Source organism: Equus quagga, chromosome 15 (genome assembly GCF_021613505.1).
Source record: "Equus quagga isolate Etosha38 chromosome 15, UCLA_HA_Equagga_1.0, whole genome shotgun sequence".
Taxonomy (NCBI): domain Eukaryota; kingdom Metazoa; phylum Chordata; class Mammalia; order Perissodactyla; family Equidae; genus Equus; species Equus quagga.
Window position 1 is genome coordinate 80,361,221 of NC_060281.1, and position 15,674 is coordinate 80,376,894.

The window sequence follows — 15,674 nt, forward strand, 5'->3', positions numbered from 1 at the left end:
TAAGGGACAACGACCGAGGCAGCCCAGCAGGGAAGCCGTGATCGAAAAGGAGCGGGTCTCAGCGGTCGGCCACGTTTTCCCCTACAGCGCGTACACGTCTGCGGACCGAGGGACCGAGGGGAGACCGAGCCGGCCCTGCCCTCCGGGTTCGGGCTGCCAGAAAAGGAACGGTCGGAAGGGCAGGTAGAAGTCGCTGTGGGCGCGCCCGTGGGGCGGGGCTAGGGGACCGGGCTAGGGCTGGGGACAGGCGGCGGGGACAGGGGCCTGGCCGTGAGCACGCTTTCCCGCGGCCGCGCAGATGGAGGCTCCGGGCGCCGGACCGGGGCCGGGGGCGTCACCGGGGCTGGAGGCGGCCCTGCAGAAGCTCGCGCTGCGGCGGAAGAAGGTGCTGAGCGCCGAGGAGATGGAGCTGTACGAGTTGGCCCAGGCGGCGGGCGGCGCCATGGACCCCGATGTGTTCAAGTGAGCGGGCGCGGGCGGGGCTGCGCGCTCGGCGACCCCCGACCCTCCAGCTCTCTCCCCCCACCGCCCTTGTCGGACCCCCTTGAGGCCCAGGGTAGAGTCGGGGTCTTGAGGGAGGCGGCCACGCCTGCCCGCTCTGGCCGAGCAGCCTGGCCCCGGCGAGGAGGCTCCTTGCGCAGCGCGTCTGTCTCTCCAGAATCCTGCTGGACCTGCTGAAGCTGAACCTGGCGCCCCTCGCTGTCTTCCAGATGCTCAAGTCCACGTGCGCCGGGCAGAGGCTGCCCAGCGAGTCCCAGGCCGCCGCGGCCGTGTCACTGCCCACATCAAGTGCGTCTGAGACGAGAGGTCAGAGTTGGGCCCGGTGCTCCCTGCCCCTGTGGCCCGGGCGGCGAGGTGGCGGGGCCGGGGTTGGGGGCGGGGGGGCGGGGCGGGGAAGGCAGCGCCTAGCCCTGTGCCAGCTTGGCCCTCCGTGGCCAGGCCTTTCTGCTGGTCTTCTCCCGGGACCCGCTGGGCCAGCCAAGGGCTCGCCCCTGGGGCTCCGGTCTCCAGCTTCGGCTTGGTTGCCGCCCTTGAGAGAGCACTTGCAGATTGGGTGGCCGCAGAGCGGGTGCCCCAGGGAGGCCCAGTGGGCTAGGCCTCATCTGGGGCTTTTGCTGCCCCAGCCTCTTCTCACCTCTGGGCTCCTGCCTTCATCCCACAAACATGGGAACGAGACTGCTTTCGTTCCTGTTCTCATGTTTGCACAGACTCCAGGGAAGTGCTCAGAGAGCCGGGCAGGCAGAGGCCTTCCTCCCACCCCCTCACCTGGACCCCGCTTGGCCCAGGCCTTGCTGAGGAGTCTGGCCAGCTGAGTTTCCCTTCTCAGATGCAGGTCAGGAGTCAGCCTGGCAGCCCCTGACTGCCCTAGACACTCGGGTGCAGAGGCCGGAGTGGCAGAGCGCTGGGCTCAGGTGTGAGGGGCCTCATCATTCTCCAGAGTGAAGACTGGGGCATGGTGAACAGGCGCTGGTGACCAGGTGTCACCGTGGAGTTCCACCTGCATCCTCCCTGTGTCCCTTCTGCTCCCAGAGGCTGTCAGAAACCCTCTGACATGCAGCCGGACCTCCTGGGCTGGCTCCTTGGCCAGAAGCACAGGGCTCTTACAGACACCCCGAGAAGGGCTGACGTTCGGGTGGAGGGCAGGCCGGGCCCATGTGATTGGGAGTGCCAGGGCCCTTGGGTTCCTGCGTCCCCTGTCCCATGAGGCCCTGGGCGCTCGAGTACAGGCCTCCCCACTGACCCACGCTCTGTCTGCTCTCTCTGTGTCTCTCTCTGACCTCCAGAGGCCTCCTCTCTCTCTGCCAAGAACTGTAGCCCCCCTGCAAGGCCCTCCTTTTCCTGGGTCCCACCACCTGCGGCCTCTGCGGTTCTGCTCCACGGCCCCGCTGCCCCGCACTCGCCTCTCTCTCCCGGGCCCCCCGGGTCCCTCCGGTTCTCTTGCTGCCCGTTCTCTCCTTTTACAGGTTGTGTTTATTGGTTTATCTCTGGGGGTTGTGCTCTTGTTTCCATGGAAACTGCCGTGGCCCCCAGAAAGCCTGAGCAGCTTCGAGCTGCAAGGGCAGGACCCTGCGGGCCATCCCTGCCATCAACTTAGAGACTGAGGAAAGGATTTCATGGCTCACTTTATTAGAGACAATCCGCAGTCCTTCTAGAATGGGACCAACACCCCTGCCCCCAGAGGTTAACTCTGCTGGGTGAGACTTGTGCTCTGTAGAGGTGCCCCCACCCCAGAGGAGGACAGGAGACCGAGGGGCAGGGAAGGGGCAGCCTGGCGTGCTCTGGAGAGCAAAGCCCTGGGTGTGAGAAACAGCTTGGCCTCTGAGATGCTGTCGGCCACCCGGGTGGGCAGCCTGGAGGATACACTGTGACTCTTCTTCTCTGCCTGGTTCCTGAGCTGGGGTACCTTCCAGGTGTTTCCAGGGGTGTATGAGGGAGGGCCTGAGATCCCACAGATGCTCTGGCTTTGCCCTCCTTCACGCCCCTCTCCCCATCGCCCACCTCCAAGTTCCAGGTGCCACCTGGAGCTCGGGCCAGGGAGGAGTGGGGAAGGGCCAAGGGGCAGGTCAGGGGAGGGGTGGGTGGACTAGAGGCTGGGCTGAGGAATGGATGGCTGAGTTTCCAGGGGGAGGGAGAAACCGGGAACAGAGCCCTCCTCCCTCGAGGGGGTGTTGGGGCTCACTCACTCAGGACTCTGGGTGCCAGGGTGGTTGTCAGTGCTAGGGGCACAGTGGGACTGTGAGATGGACACTTCTTGGTCCAGGGAGGGAGATGGCTAGACAAACCAACAGTAACAGAGACGAGAGGAGGCCAGTGCAGCGGGCTTTGCTGGAGCAGTAAGGGTTAAGCAGGCGGTGGGGGTGGGGGAGTTTCTGGGCCAGCTGCAGTCTCTTTGCCCTGCAGCCCTGCAGGTGGGGTGGTGGGAGGGCGCTGAGCGGGGAAGGGCAGGTGGGGAGGCTGATGCAGAGTGTGGATACAGCCCATTGGTGGGAGGCGGGCCTGAGCTGGGGGATGTGGGAAGAGGGAGAGAGTGGAGGGTCAGGAGGTGTGCTGTGGGAATGGCGCTGGGAACACTGGCATAGAGGGGTTGGGAGGGTCAGAGGGGTTCTGTGGGAGGTGGGGAGGAAGCCCCGAGCATGGGGACAGGAGTGGAGCCCTGGGCTCCACTGGGTCGTTTTCTCCTCAAGTGCTCAGGTCTTGGGTGCTGCTGGGCTGGGCGGCCAGCAGCCAGCATACCAGGACACAGAGGCCCTGGGGAGATGCCTGGTGGGGGTTAGGGCAGCCTGGGGAAGGGTTTGATGGGGAGGTGGTGGAGGGGAGTGGGGCCTCTGATGGGCCATGCCAGCAATGCGCTGTGGCTGAGAGGCAGAGGCCACCAGACAAGACAGATCTCTGAGGCCCCATGTCACAGCATCTGTGCACAGAGACCTTCTGGCCACCTCGTTAATGGCAGGATCTGGGGTGGAGAGCTGTCAGAGTGAGCCAAATGTGGGGACCGTGGTGGCCTAGGAGGATGAGGGGGTTTGGGCTGTTGGCCTTCACTAGCCTTAGATTTCCCACAGAATCAGGGTGTGGAGTTGCTCCAGGCCAAGGGCTGGAGTCCCACGCAGGGGCTTGACTCTGTCTGGGTTCCTGACCCCCAGCCATCCAGGTGGCCTATGGGGACTGTCACTGAAAGCTCATTCATTTCTGCCTTTTCCTGCAGAAAAGGGAGAAACAGAAGACCCTGAAAGCACAGAGGGGGAATGCTTGTCCTGGGGAGGATGTGGGGTCACTGAGGAAAAATTACATTCAGCTGAGTGTTCTCTGTTGAACTGTTAAGGGAAACTATATGTTTTAGAAAGATGTCCCTCCAGGACGTGTGAGATGAGCTTGGGCGCAGAAGCCGTGAGCCTCATGCAGAGCTGTGCTGTCTGATGTGGGAGACACAGGCCCTGGGGCTGGTGTGGTGAGATGCGCTGGGTGCGTGGGTGCCCACCACGTGCCCGGATACCAAGGGATGGGTGCACAGAGGGGATGTCACACTTCACAGGTAATTTTATACTGATCCTATGTTGAAATGATAATAGGTTGGGTATTTGGGGCTAATTAAAACATATTTAAATTGATTTCTGTTTCTTTTTACTTTGTAATGTGGCTACTAGAAAATTTAAAATACACATGTGGCTCGCATCACATTTCCATTGACAGCACTGCTCCAAAACATTCACAATAAGACCTCTCCTAAAACACTGCATCAGGGCTATGTGTGCGCGTGCCAGGAGGGGGTCACTAGGCACGCCCACGTGGGAGAACACCGTCCCAAGAAGCGGAGTCTCATTTCAGGGTTAAAGTGCATGCGTGTATCTCCTTGGTGCACATCGGTCCCTGTCATTATGTCTGTAACGTGTTCTGGAAGCACTGATTAAGCCCATACTGTGTGCCTGGTCAGGGAGGGCAGTAGTACTGGCTGGTGTGTGCACACCTTCTGGTGGGATCTCCAGGCAGATGATGGACCGCCCTTGCCGCCACCCTGCCAGGCGCTCCTTACAATCTCGGGGTGGCCACTGTGCTGCCGCACTGGCCGCAGAGCGCCCCCACAGTGGCACTGTCGTGTGTTCAGTCCTCTCCTCATTCCCTGCCCCACCCCATCCTCCCTCCCCAACATGCATTCAGTGCACACTCAAGGCCAGTCACTGATATTTGCCTCCACGGCCCCTCTGGCCCATTTCCGCACGAGGGGGCGCTCCCACCACGAAGGAGAAAGAGCTTTCAGGGACCGGCAGGAAGGGATGGGAGCAGCAGCTCCACTGGGCTTTTTATAAATCTTCCTTGTCAAGCAGCTCTGCTGGCAAAGCTTGCAGGGGCTGGTGAGTGGGGATCACGGGTCTGCGCCAAAGAGAAATGGCAGAGTGGGTCCACCAGGTCTGGTGGCTCCTCAGCTTCAGGAGTCCCCAAGTCACAGGTGGCTGACACGCTAGTGTATTTTAGGCTTTTGCTTCATTAGACTGTCTCAGAACACAGAGTGGCCTCAAGTTGGCCTTAGGGATGGGAGGAGCACTGATGTTGAAGACAATAAGCTGGAGTGGTTTTTACATTCAGTGATCACTGACCGTCTTTGACGCTTAAGAGGGCCCCTCAGGAACCAGGCCTGGGAGCATGTCCCCACCGCTCCCCACCCGAGCCTGCAGTCACCGTTGGCTCAGCCCCACCCTCCATTCCCTCTGACCCTAATAACCCTTCCAGGGGGAGCTGGAGCAGGTGTGATCAGCTCCAACATGTCCCTTGCTGGATCCCCCCGGGAGTGTGTGGTTGAGCTGGGCTTGACAAAACAGGTCTTTCCATTGCCAGGCCCTGCAGACCATTCTCCACCTCCCATCCTCGTGTAGGAAATGAAGAGGCCTGAGTGGGTCCCCCCCACCCCCTGCTAATCCCAGGAGCATGTGATTCCTGAAGGACCCCAAGAACCGCACAGAGCTGGGTGATGGCCTGCTTTCATTGCTAGATGGGTTCTCAGTGCCTTCTCAAAGTTACATTGGTTTCTCATGTCCAGGGTTGATGGGCCTTGTCAGATTTAAAGATGAACGTTGTTTGCTCTTCTCTCTTTCCTCTCATCCTTGAGTTTCTAGAACAGCCTGGTCATTATACTGAGGAGGGAGGAAGCTCTCGTGTGTGGCAGGCTGAAGACAAGCCGGCTTCACAGTCAGGCCCACGCCTGAGACCCGCCACTTGGTGGGGGTCAGCTGTGCCTGGCGGTACTCCCGAGTCCTCAGGAAAGGCCCCTCGTGGAGAGTTCGTGGGCACCTCAGCACTGAGGGTTAGGCCAGAGGCCACAGAAGCCCTAATTCTGCCCGGCCAGGCCTGGGGTGGGGCTGTGGCCTCAGGAGGGCACTAGCATGTTGGGAGACACTGCAGGGTGATGGGGCCCACGCTCTCATAGGAGATGGGGTCCTTGCAATGGGACCAGAATATTGGCATTTGCACCAAAGGAAATGGGGGGTGAGGGTTCTCTTTATGTCTGTCTTTTGGGAGTCACTGGTGGGCTGCCTTGGCCCAGCTTCTCCAACCCCCCCCCCCACTCCTGTCTGCTCCCCCTTGGCCCTGGATAACCTGTTATCACACCTTTGTCACATCAAGTGTATGCAAGCACTTGAGTGTGAAGCCCACGGAGGTGAGGCCAGGAAAACCTGAGCCCTCAGAGTTCCCAGCATGGCACCACTGTAACCCTCCCAACCCATAGGGCAGCAAAGACCCCCCGCTCTCTGAGGAAGAACTTTCCAGAAATTCTCTTAAGAAAGGCCGTGCTGGAAGCCAGCCCCGTGGCCGAGTGGTTAAGTTCCACACTCCACTTCGGCAGCCCAGGTTTGGCAGTTCAGATCCTGGGTGGGGACCTAGCACCGCTCATCAAGCCACGCTGAGGCGGCAGCTCACATAGAAGAACTAGCATGACTCACAACTAGGATATACAACTATGTAGTGGGCCTTCCGGGCGGAAAAAAAAAAGAGGAAGATTGGCAACAGATGTTAGCTCAGGGCCAATCTTCCTCACTAAAAAGCATTAAAAAAAAAAAAAAAGAAAAAAGAAGGGCCGTCTCATCCCTGCAGGCATCCTGGGGAGAAGTCAGTTGTCAGTATTAGCATGAAAGTGAGTCTGATGTCCTTCTGGAGGTGCCAGGTTCTGCAGAGTCTCAAAGGTAGACGCCTCCGCTTGCTCAAGGTAACAAATGGTGACAGAGAAGTGACCTAACAGCTCCCTGAGACCCTTCCTTGTGTCTTTCCTCCAAGAACTCACAAGGCCCCATTGCAGGCTGTTTGACTGAGAACTGGGATGGAGGCTGGGGTCACGCGGGGCACACGTACCTTGGTCAGAGCCTGCAGGGCAGACCCTGCCAGGCTGGAGTGGAGGAGAGCCCTGGCTGGGGCAGGCCCCATGGGAAGCACTGGGACCCAGTGGGTGAACCTGTTCTCAGGCACATTTTGTCCCCTGTGTGGTCATCTCAGTGCTCAGCATGCACACTGCCCGCTGCACCTTGGCCAGGTCTCCCCCGGGGACAACCGTGGGGGGCTGGTAGTTGATGCCCACCTGCCAGAGAAGGGGAAGAGAGCACTCTGTGAAGCTTCTGTCAAACCCAGAAATGGTGGCTGAATCATGGAAACAGAAGATGCACAGGTCCCCTCTTGTGACCCAGGAGAAGACTCGGTTCACCCTGAAGTCTCTGAGTCCTTCTTGGTGCCAGGCAAGGTGCCAGGAGAGCAGGGTGCTGGTTTCCAGACAAGGAAAACAGGGAAAGAGGAGCCTGAGTCAGCCACCCTGGCTGGGTCCCATGCTGCCTGAAGGGCTGTCTCCCAGCAACTGTGATGTGTGATAGGTGCCCAGGTGACAGCACTGTCTTCCTTCTGAAAAGGGACACTGCCCTGGATTCTTCATACGCTATTATCTCCACGGGCTTCAACGAGATGGGGATTAATTTCTGTGGCTGAAATCTTTCCACCCAGACAGATTCAGAGCACACAGCTGTGGTTCTATCATGAGGGAAGATCATACCCCCTGCTTTCCCACCCAATGAGCCAGCCTGTGCAGAGCAGGTGACAGGTACATTGTCAGAGGTCCTAGGACTGCTGCTCCCACTGCACCAGGAGGTGGCCTATGTGTGTGCTAAGGAGGAGGAAGGAGGTGATATTCTAGGGCTGGGACCAAAGGGGAGGCATTCCAAGTACAGGACCCAAAGGATGACGTGCTCAGAGATTTGGCAGCAGCACACAGGGTCAGCTGGAGCCCGGGTCAGCAAACATTGTCTGTAAGGGCGAGACCCTGCATAGTCTAGGCTGGGTGGGCCACATGGTCTGTTACAGCTCCTCAGTTCTGTCTGCAGCAAAAGCAGCCACAATACACCAATGAGCAGGTGTGGCTGTGTCCACATGAAACATAATTACAGAAGCAGGCAGTTGGCCCACCCACCATGCGGACTCCTGAACTAGAGGAGGAGGACCAGAGGAGGAAGCCTAGTTCAGAATCCACTGCAGCAGGCCCAGCAGGAGCAGGGAGGGTCTGGGCTGGCAGAGGAGACATGAAAAGGCTCAGGAAGCACAGTCCTGAGGGAAATCATCCACAGGGTTCAGTGACCCCGGACTGGACAAAGCTGGAGAGCGACAGCAAGGTGTCCATCCCGTCTCCAATGGAAGGTGGGGACAAACTGCGGTCTGAGGCAAACTCAGGCCAGAATTTCTAGGCTTCCCAAGAGAGAAATAAAGATGTTGCCATTTTCTTCACAAAAGATTCATGATAGTTTTTCTTTAAATCCAACACTGCACAGGACATTGAAATTGGATGTAGTTTCTACCCTTATGGAAGGATGATTCAGTGATGGCAATCAATTGATAGTCATTCCCCAAATATCCACCTGAATTACCCAAATGCCCACATTTCCCAGTCCAACCTACATTTCCCACACTAATTCTACCACCCAGAAAAGGGAACAAAAAGCCTTCAAAAAATTTCCTATTTAGTTAAAAAAATACCACAGATCTACAGTATGATAACTCAGGAAGGGAGTTCAAAAGATGCCATTGAATAAATGATGACTGTGGTCGCCTAAGTTATGACCAAGAGCCAAGCTGTCAGGGAACAGGGGAACTCTGCAAAGGGGCAGCGTTGTATGGCAGGGTCTGCCACTTTCAACAGGGAGACCCACTCCCCATCACCAGTCCTACCTTAAATCCAGTCGGGCACCAATCCACAAACTGGATGGTGCGCTTAATCTTGATGGTGGTGATGGCCGCGTTGACGTCTTTCGGGACCACGTCGCCCCTGTACAACATGCAGCAGGCCATGTACTTGCCATGGCGAGGGTCACACTTGACCATCTGGTTGGCCGGCTCGAAGCAGGCATTGGTGATCTCGGCCATGGACAGCTGCTCATGGTAGGCCTTCTCGGCTGAGATGACCAGGGTGCAGGTGGCCAGGGGGTAGTGGATGCGGAGGTAGGGGACCAGGTTGGTCTGGAATTCCGTCAAGTCCACATTCAGGGCCCCATCGAACCGCAGCGAGGCCGTGATGGAGGACACGATCTGTCCGATCAGACGATTGAGGTTGGTGTATGTGGGCCGCTCAATATCCAGGTTGCGCCGACATATGTCGTAGATGGCTTCGTTGTCCACCATGAAGGCACAATCAGAATGTTCCAGGGTCGTGTGAGTGGTCAGGATGGAGTTGTAGGGCTCCACCACGGCCGTGGAAACCTGGGGGGCTGGGTAAATGGCAAATTCGAGCTTGGACTTCTTGCCATAGTCCACGGAGAGCCGCTCCATGAGCAGAGACGCAAACCCAGAGCCGGTGCCGCCCCCGAAGCTGTGGAAGATGAGGAAGCCCTGCAGCCCCGTGCACAGATCCGCCTGAGAGAAAGCAGAGGACGTGAGCCAGCGCCCAGGAGAAGCCACACTGCCAACCTCCAACCCGCCACGGTCACTTCTCTTCACATGCGAGATCACACGATTCACACCTCCACAGTGAACACGCATCACACTTAGAGGCAAAGCAGAGCAGACGGAAAGCTGCATGGATGCACCGCAGCCACACTGCAGAGTAAAACTGTGGATTCATGACTCCGGCCTCGGTTTTTCCCAAAATGTCCTCCTGGTCACAATCCAAGGCCTACCCTCCCGTCCAGGACAAGGTCCACAGGAAGCCTTGTCAGAGCTCTTCTTACCAGTTTGCGGATCCGGTCCAGGACCAGGTCGACGATCTCCTTGCCGATGGTGTAATGGCCCCTGGCGTAATTATTGGCCGCGTCTTCCTTCCCGGTGATCAGCTGCTCCGGGTGGAAGAGCTGCCTGTAGGTCCCTGTGCGCACTTCATCTGCAAAGAGGACACAGGGGCCGCGAGTCTTTAAGCTCTATTGTTAACTCACCAGAGTGGGCAGATTCGGGGGCCGTTCCATTCTCCTAAGTACACGCTGTTCCTTGTAGGTCAGCAGCATCAGTGCCTCACAGGGAACGTCTCTAATGCACAGACCACAACCGCACCCTACGGCTCCAGGAGAGAAGGGTCAACTCATGGCACCAATGTCAGTGGGACTGCTTCCCAAAGAAGGGAGTAGAGCCCCCACACCCAACACAGGCCGTTCTACAAGTGCGTGTTTTCATACCCCAGCACAGCCAAGGGCACAATTTAAAAATCCCTTACATACTAGACAGTCCGCAGCATGGCTTTTGCTGCGCTATGTGGCCTGGGTCTCACAGACTTTAGGGTGACATTCTGTCATCCCCTGGGTGGCCACTGAAAGGGGCTCTCTTTGCAGCTCTCCTTGGAAACTGCCTCAGACTTCTAATCTGGAGGAACCCAACGAATGTTCTATACTCACCTTTCTACGCCTAAGATGCAGGTCAAGACTTGTGCACCAGCCTGAGGGAGTACACAGCATACCATTGCCCGGGCACCCTGCAGACAGGGTCTACATGACCACCTAACCGGGGCGGAGGTGGCCACGAGTGGATCTATCACCAGCCCATCTTCCTGCTGACCAACCTTACAGGAGGTTTTCCTAATTAGGAGCCTGAGTCCCACAGACACTTCAAGCACTAACTCTCCAGTTTCTCCCCTAACGTGGCTACAGGCATACCCTTGTACGTCTATCCTTTCTGCTGAGGGATTCAAAGGAGCTCATGTGCGGCTTTGGCTAGGCTCTCCTACCCTCCTAGGACAGCGGCCTGAGTGCCTGAGAACCTACCGACCACGGTGGGCTCCAGGTCCACAAACACAGCTCTGGGCACATGCTTGCCAGCCCCAGTCTCACTGAAGAATGTGTTGAACGAGTCATCCCCACCGCCGATCGTTTTGTCACTTGGCATCTGACCATCAGGCTGAATTACATGTTCAAGGCAGTACAATTCCCAGCAGGCATTGCCGATCTGGACCCCCGCCTGCCCCACGTGGATAGAGATGCACTTGCGCTGGAAACCAGAACATAAACGTGAGACCCTCTTTTTCAAGGCAATCATTACTCTATGACATGCAAGTGGGACCTGATATCATAAATTAATGTTTGTAAAATATTTTGGTGTCTGGAGATTTTCTCATACATTACACCCATGACCTGCTAATGATCATTTCATATCTGAACACCTGCCCATCCAACATGCCTAGAAACACACTTCAACTATGAATAGGAATACAGCCACTATAATCTCATCTTCCAAGCCATCAATACGTAATACAAAAATTAATTTAAAATAAGCAGTCAAGAAATGTTGCTTCCACCTAAGGGTGGATTTACCACCCTGTTTTAAGCAATGGCTTAGAAAATCAGATGAAATATATGAAGTAACAGTTTTCAGTCACTGGCCAACATGCAGCAGAGACAGTGATTGCTAATAGAAGAGAAACAAAGTCAGCTGCATTCCTGCCCCAGAAGTTTCCTGCTGGGGAGTTTCCAGGCTGCAGCAGAGGAAGGGAGACCACAAGCCCAGGGAGCCCCCAAGTGGAGAAGAGAGGATTCGGGGCTCAGGGCAGCCGGGGCAGCAGGAACCCATGGTGCTGATGCTGGAGGGGAGAGAGCTGCAGGGAAAGCGCTCTGTGCAGACCAGCGGGGAGCGCCAGGGAGTCCACAGCTGAGGCCTGCTCAGCACACGTGTGTGAGGGACTCCTGAGCTCACAGCCGCCATGCTGGAGAGCCCCTTCCTCACAAACACTGAATGGGCTCCTCAGAAGTGGGGCCGAACGAGGTCTACACTCAAGGCTGTTCTGGACCCATCTGAGAAAGCTGAAAAGCAAGCCTCAAAGGATCCCACTGTCCAACTGTCTCCAGGTATATGAACAGCATCCCAGAAAAAAGCCTACAGATAGTTAAAGGAACACCAAGAAAATCTAGCACCCAAGAATGTAAAATTCATAGTGTCTGGTACCCAATCTAAACTTACCAAGTATACCAAAAAAAGAGAAAAATTTCAGAAAATATGACCTTATGAAGAGAAAAAGCAATCAACAAAAAGAGACCCAGAGGCCTGGCCTCGTGGGGCAGTGGTTAAGTTCACGCTCTCTGCTTTGGCGGCCCAGGGTTCACAGGTTTGGATCCTCATGCAGGCCTAGCACTGCTTGTCAAGCCACGCTGTGGCAGCATCCCACCTACAATAGAGGAAGATTGGAACAGATGTTAGCTCAGCAACAGTCTTCTTCAAGCAAAAAGAGCAAGATTGGCACAGATGTTAGCTCAGGGTCAATTTTCCTCACACACATACACACAAAACGTAAAACATTAAAAAAAAAAAAAAAGACCCAGAATGGCATAGATGACAGAATTAGAAGACAAGGAAATTAAAATAACTATTATATATCCATATGCTCAGGAAGGTAGAGGAAAAAATTAGCATGATAAGGGAGACAAGTTTCATATTAAAAAGACCTAAATCCAACTGCTAATGATAAAAAAAGAAAATATCTGAAATGAAAAACACAGTGGATGGTATTAACAGCAGATTATATACTACAGAAGAAAGGATTTGAGGATGATGAAAAAGTTCTGAAAACAGTGGTGCTCGTTATACAACATGTGAATGTGCTTAATGGTACTGAATTATACACTGAAAAATGGTTAAAATGGTAAATTTTGTCGTGTGTATTTTACCACAAAAACAGTTGATACTCAGCAATAAAAAGGAACCACGTTGACACACGCAACAACATGGATGAATCTCAAAATAATCATAGTGAAAGAATCCAAACCACAACAAACAATGAACTCAGTGATCCCATTTACACAAAATTGTAGAAAATAGAGAAAAGTAGACTGGCAGGGATGGGAGGGGGGCAGGCGGGAGAGATTACAAAGGGGCACGAGGGAACTTGGGGGTGATGGACATGTTCATTATCTTGATGGAGGTGATGGCCTCATGGGTTATCAATATGTTAATGAATGTCAGACCTTGTCAAATTATACACTTTAAATGAGTACCTTATTTTTATGTCAATTATACTTCAATAAAACTGTAAAGAAAAACGCAAATAAGGATTTTTTCAGATATTCAAGAACTGAGAGGATGAATCATTAGCAGGTCACTACTGCAAGAAATGTTAGGGGCCGGCTCCGTGGCCGAGTGGTTAAGTTCGCGCGCTCCACTGCGGCGGCCCAGGGTTCGGATCCTGGGCGCGGACATGGCACTGCTCGTCAGGCCACGTTGAGGCGGCATCCCACATCCCACAACTAGAATGACCTGCAACTAAGATATACAACTGTGTACAGGGGGGTTTGGGGAGATAAAGCAGAAAAAAAAGATTGGCAACAGTTGTTAGCCCAGGTGCCAATCCTTAAAAAAAAAAAGAAATGTTAAAGGAATTCCTCCAGGCAGAGGGAAACAATACCAGACGGACAAGTGGGATTACACAAGGAAGGAAGACACTACAATTGCTAAATACAGGGGCAAAGAGAAAAGGCTTTTTGCCATATTTTAAACATATAATTGAATGTTAAAGCAAAATAATGGCTTATTGTGGGGTTACTAGGTCATATAAAAGTAAAATATGACAAACAATAGCACCAAGGCCAAGAAGGGGAAACGGGAGTGGACTGTCATGGACAGTTTCACCTGAAGGTCGACTGGCGTAAACAGAAGATGCAGGCAGTAATCCTCAAAGCAACCACAAAAAATAAAATGAAGGGGAATAGGCAAGAAGCTAATAAAGGAGATAAAATGGAACCATACAAATAATTAACCCAAAAGAAGGTAGAAGAAAAGAAGGAAATGGGAAGAAACAAATGGGATAATTAGAAACAAAGAGGAACCTGGTGGGTTTAAACCCAACCACGCCAATAGTCACATTAATGTCCTTACAAGTCCAGTGCAATTACTTAATAAACAGCAGTTTGTCAGATGCAGAAAAAAGCAAACCCTAACTCTATGCTGACTACAGGAAGCCCAGTGACATGGTAAAAAGTAAAGAATGGAGAAAAATACAGCATGTTAAGGCTACACCAAAGGAAACAAGGGAGGCATAGGAACAGTGTGGTTTTTCTTCTGTCGTGTTTGTTTTCTGCTGACACCGGCACATTCTGAGCACACAGACTGGCCTTGATCCAGGAGAGGGGAGGTTGGGATGGACGGACCGCCCCATCAGGTGTCCTTCAAGCAGTTTTAGAGGAAACATCACGCGGGTACCAGGTGATGAACCTGAGTTCCCCCCCTCTGCCACTCTTCTCATGCTTCTCCACATGGCTGGGCAGGTGGACCAGCAGGAACTCAGGATCTCTCATTTCTGGCATTCTCTGATGCCCCAGCAGGCCTGTTCTTGGGGATAAAGGGCGGGCCCCGCCAGACAGCACATTGCCTACAGGGAGCTCCCAGGGAGCTCCCAGGGAGCGCATTCATGTGGTGTCCAGGTCGGGAAGAGTGCTGGTCAGGACCAACAGTGTTGCTTTCAGAGCAAAGAATTTTCCCAGGGAAAGAGGGTCATTTCACAATAATAAAAGGGCCAACTCACCAGGAAGACATCACAGTCCTTAATGGTTATGTATCATTAGAGTTATAGCTTCTAGACACAGAGCTTCAAATACACAAAGCAAAACGTAAAGAACTGAAAGGAGAAATAGACAATCTATAGGCAAAGATTTCAACACTCTCTTGATAATTGATCGAACAAGTGGACAGAAATGAGGAAGGATACAGAAGCCCTGGATGGCACTGGCAACCACTCTGACCTAAATGACATTATAGAACACCCCTCCAACACAGCAGAGGACGCATTCTTCTCATGAGCACAGGGGACATTTGCCAACAGAGACCACATTCTCCAGCAACCATGACACGATTCTCAATAAATCTCAAATAATCCAAATAAGAGTTTGTCAGTAGTGGGAGGGAAGAGCGGACCCTGAGAGCCCTGAGCAGCCCATGCACCTCCTCCAGCTCCAGTCTCCGTCACTGCACCCTTGAGTGGTGACCTGGCCCAGTCACCATCACCACATGCCGAGCAGCCAGGCCAAGACCCTCAGCTGCCCCTGCCCCCAGTGCTGCCAACACCTAGCCCAGCACAAGCGGGAGGGCGCAGGCACAAGAGGGTAATTGTAACAAAGGTTTTGGGAACAGTAAAATGGTTGAGTGTAAGAAATGGATGTGGTTTTATCAAGAGGAAGGACACCAAGGAAGATGTATGTGTACACAGACGGCCACAAAGAGGAAGAACCCAGCGAGGACCTTCGCGGCGCAGGAGACGGGGAGACTGTGCGGTCTGATGCTGTTGGAGGAGAAGGGGTGCAGAGGCAGCAGAGGTGACAGGCCTGGTGGAGCTGCAGTGCAAGACAGTAAACAGGCAGCAGCCCGGGACCATCATAGCTGCTGTTCACATCACAGGGGTCCTCCACACACCCACCAGCAGGACCACCAGAATACTGAGAGCAGGAAAGAGCAAGGGATCAGAGAGTGCTCCTGAAGGCCAGGCCCCACAGTGCCAGCCCGACCACATGCAGGCCACAGTCCCCACCTTCCTACACGCAGAGACACTATGGGTGACAAGCACCATGTTCCAGCTGTCCTGTGCAGGGAGAAGTGATGGAGGGGACTGACAACCAGAGTGCAGGAGAACAAGGGAGACCAGTGAGACAGAAGCCGTGTCAGGATATAGACCACAATTCCGCAAGGATCTTCCTCGCCAAAGACAGCCCTGAGAGGGTGGCCATGGAGATCAAGAAAATCAAGGAGATGAGACCTAA

At 54.4% G+C, this 15,674-nt stretch overlaps 2 protein-coding genes and 1 pseudogene across 2 annotated transcripts; 2 read left to right on the plus strand and 1 right to left on the minus strand.

Annotated features, from left to right (window-relative positions):
- The first annotated feature begins 257 nt into the window (after positions 1 to 257).
- LOC124227465 (mitotic-spindle organizing protein 2B-like) lies at positions 258 to 2,546 on the plus strand. The gene is made up of 3 exons (XM_046641512.1): positions 258 to 462; positions 659 to 807; positions 1,785 to 2,546. The coding sequence occupies exons 1-3, from the start codon at positions 299 to 301 to the stop codon at positions 2,093 to 2,095; spliced, it is 624 nt and encodes a 207-aa protein (XP_046497468.1). The 5' UTR covers positions 258 to 298; the 3' UTR covers positions 2,096 to 2,546.
- Positions 2,547 to 3,677: 1,131 nt separating this feature from the next.
- On the minus strand, positions 3,678 to 10,926 carry LOC124227141 (tubulin alpha-3 chain-like). The gene is made up of 6 exons (XM_046641028.1): positions 10,704 to 10,926; positions 9,684 to 9,832; positions 8,689 to 9,369; positions 6,982 to 7,060; positions 4,415 to 4,447; positions 3,678 to 3,697 (listed from the first exon to the last, which is right to left on the minus strand). Exons 1-6 carry the CDS (start codon positions 10,822 to 10,824, stop codon positions 3,678 to 3,680), a joined length of 1,083 nt encoding a protein of 360 aa, XP_046496984.1. The 5' UTR covers positions 10,825 to 10,926.
- A 709-nt stretch (positions 10,927 to 11,635) lies between these two features.
- Positions 11,636 to 15,674, plus strand: LOC124227142 (Y-box-binding protein 1-like; annotated as a pseudogene).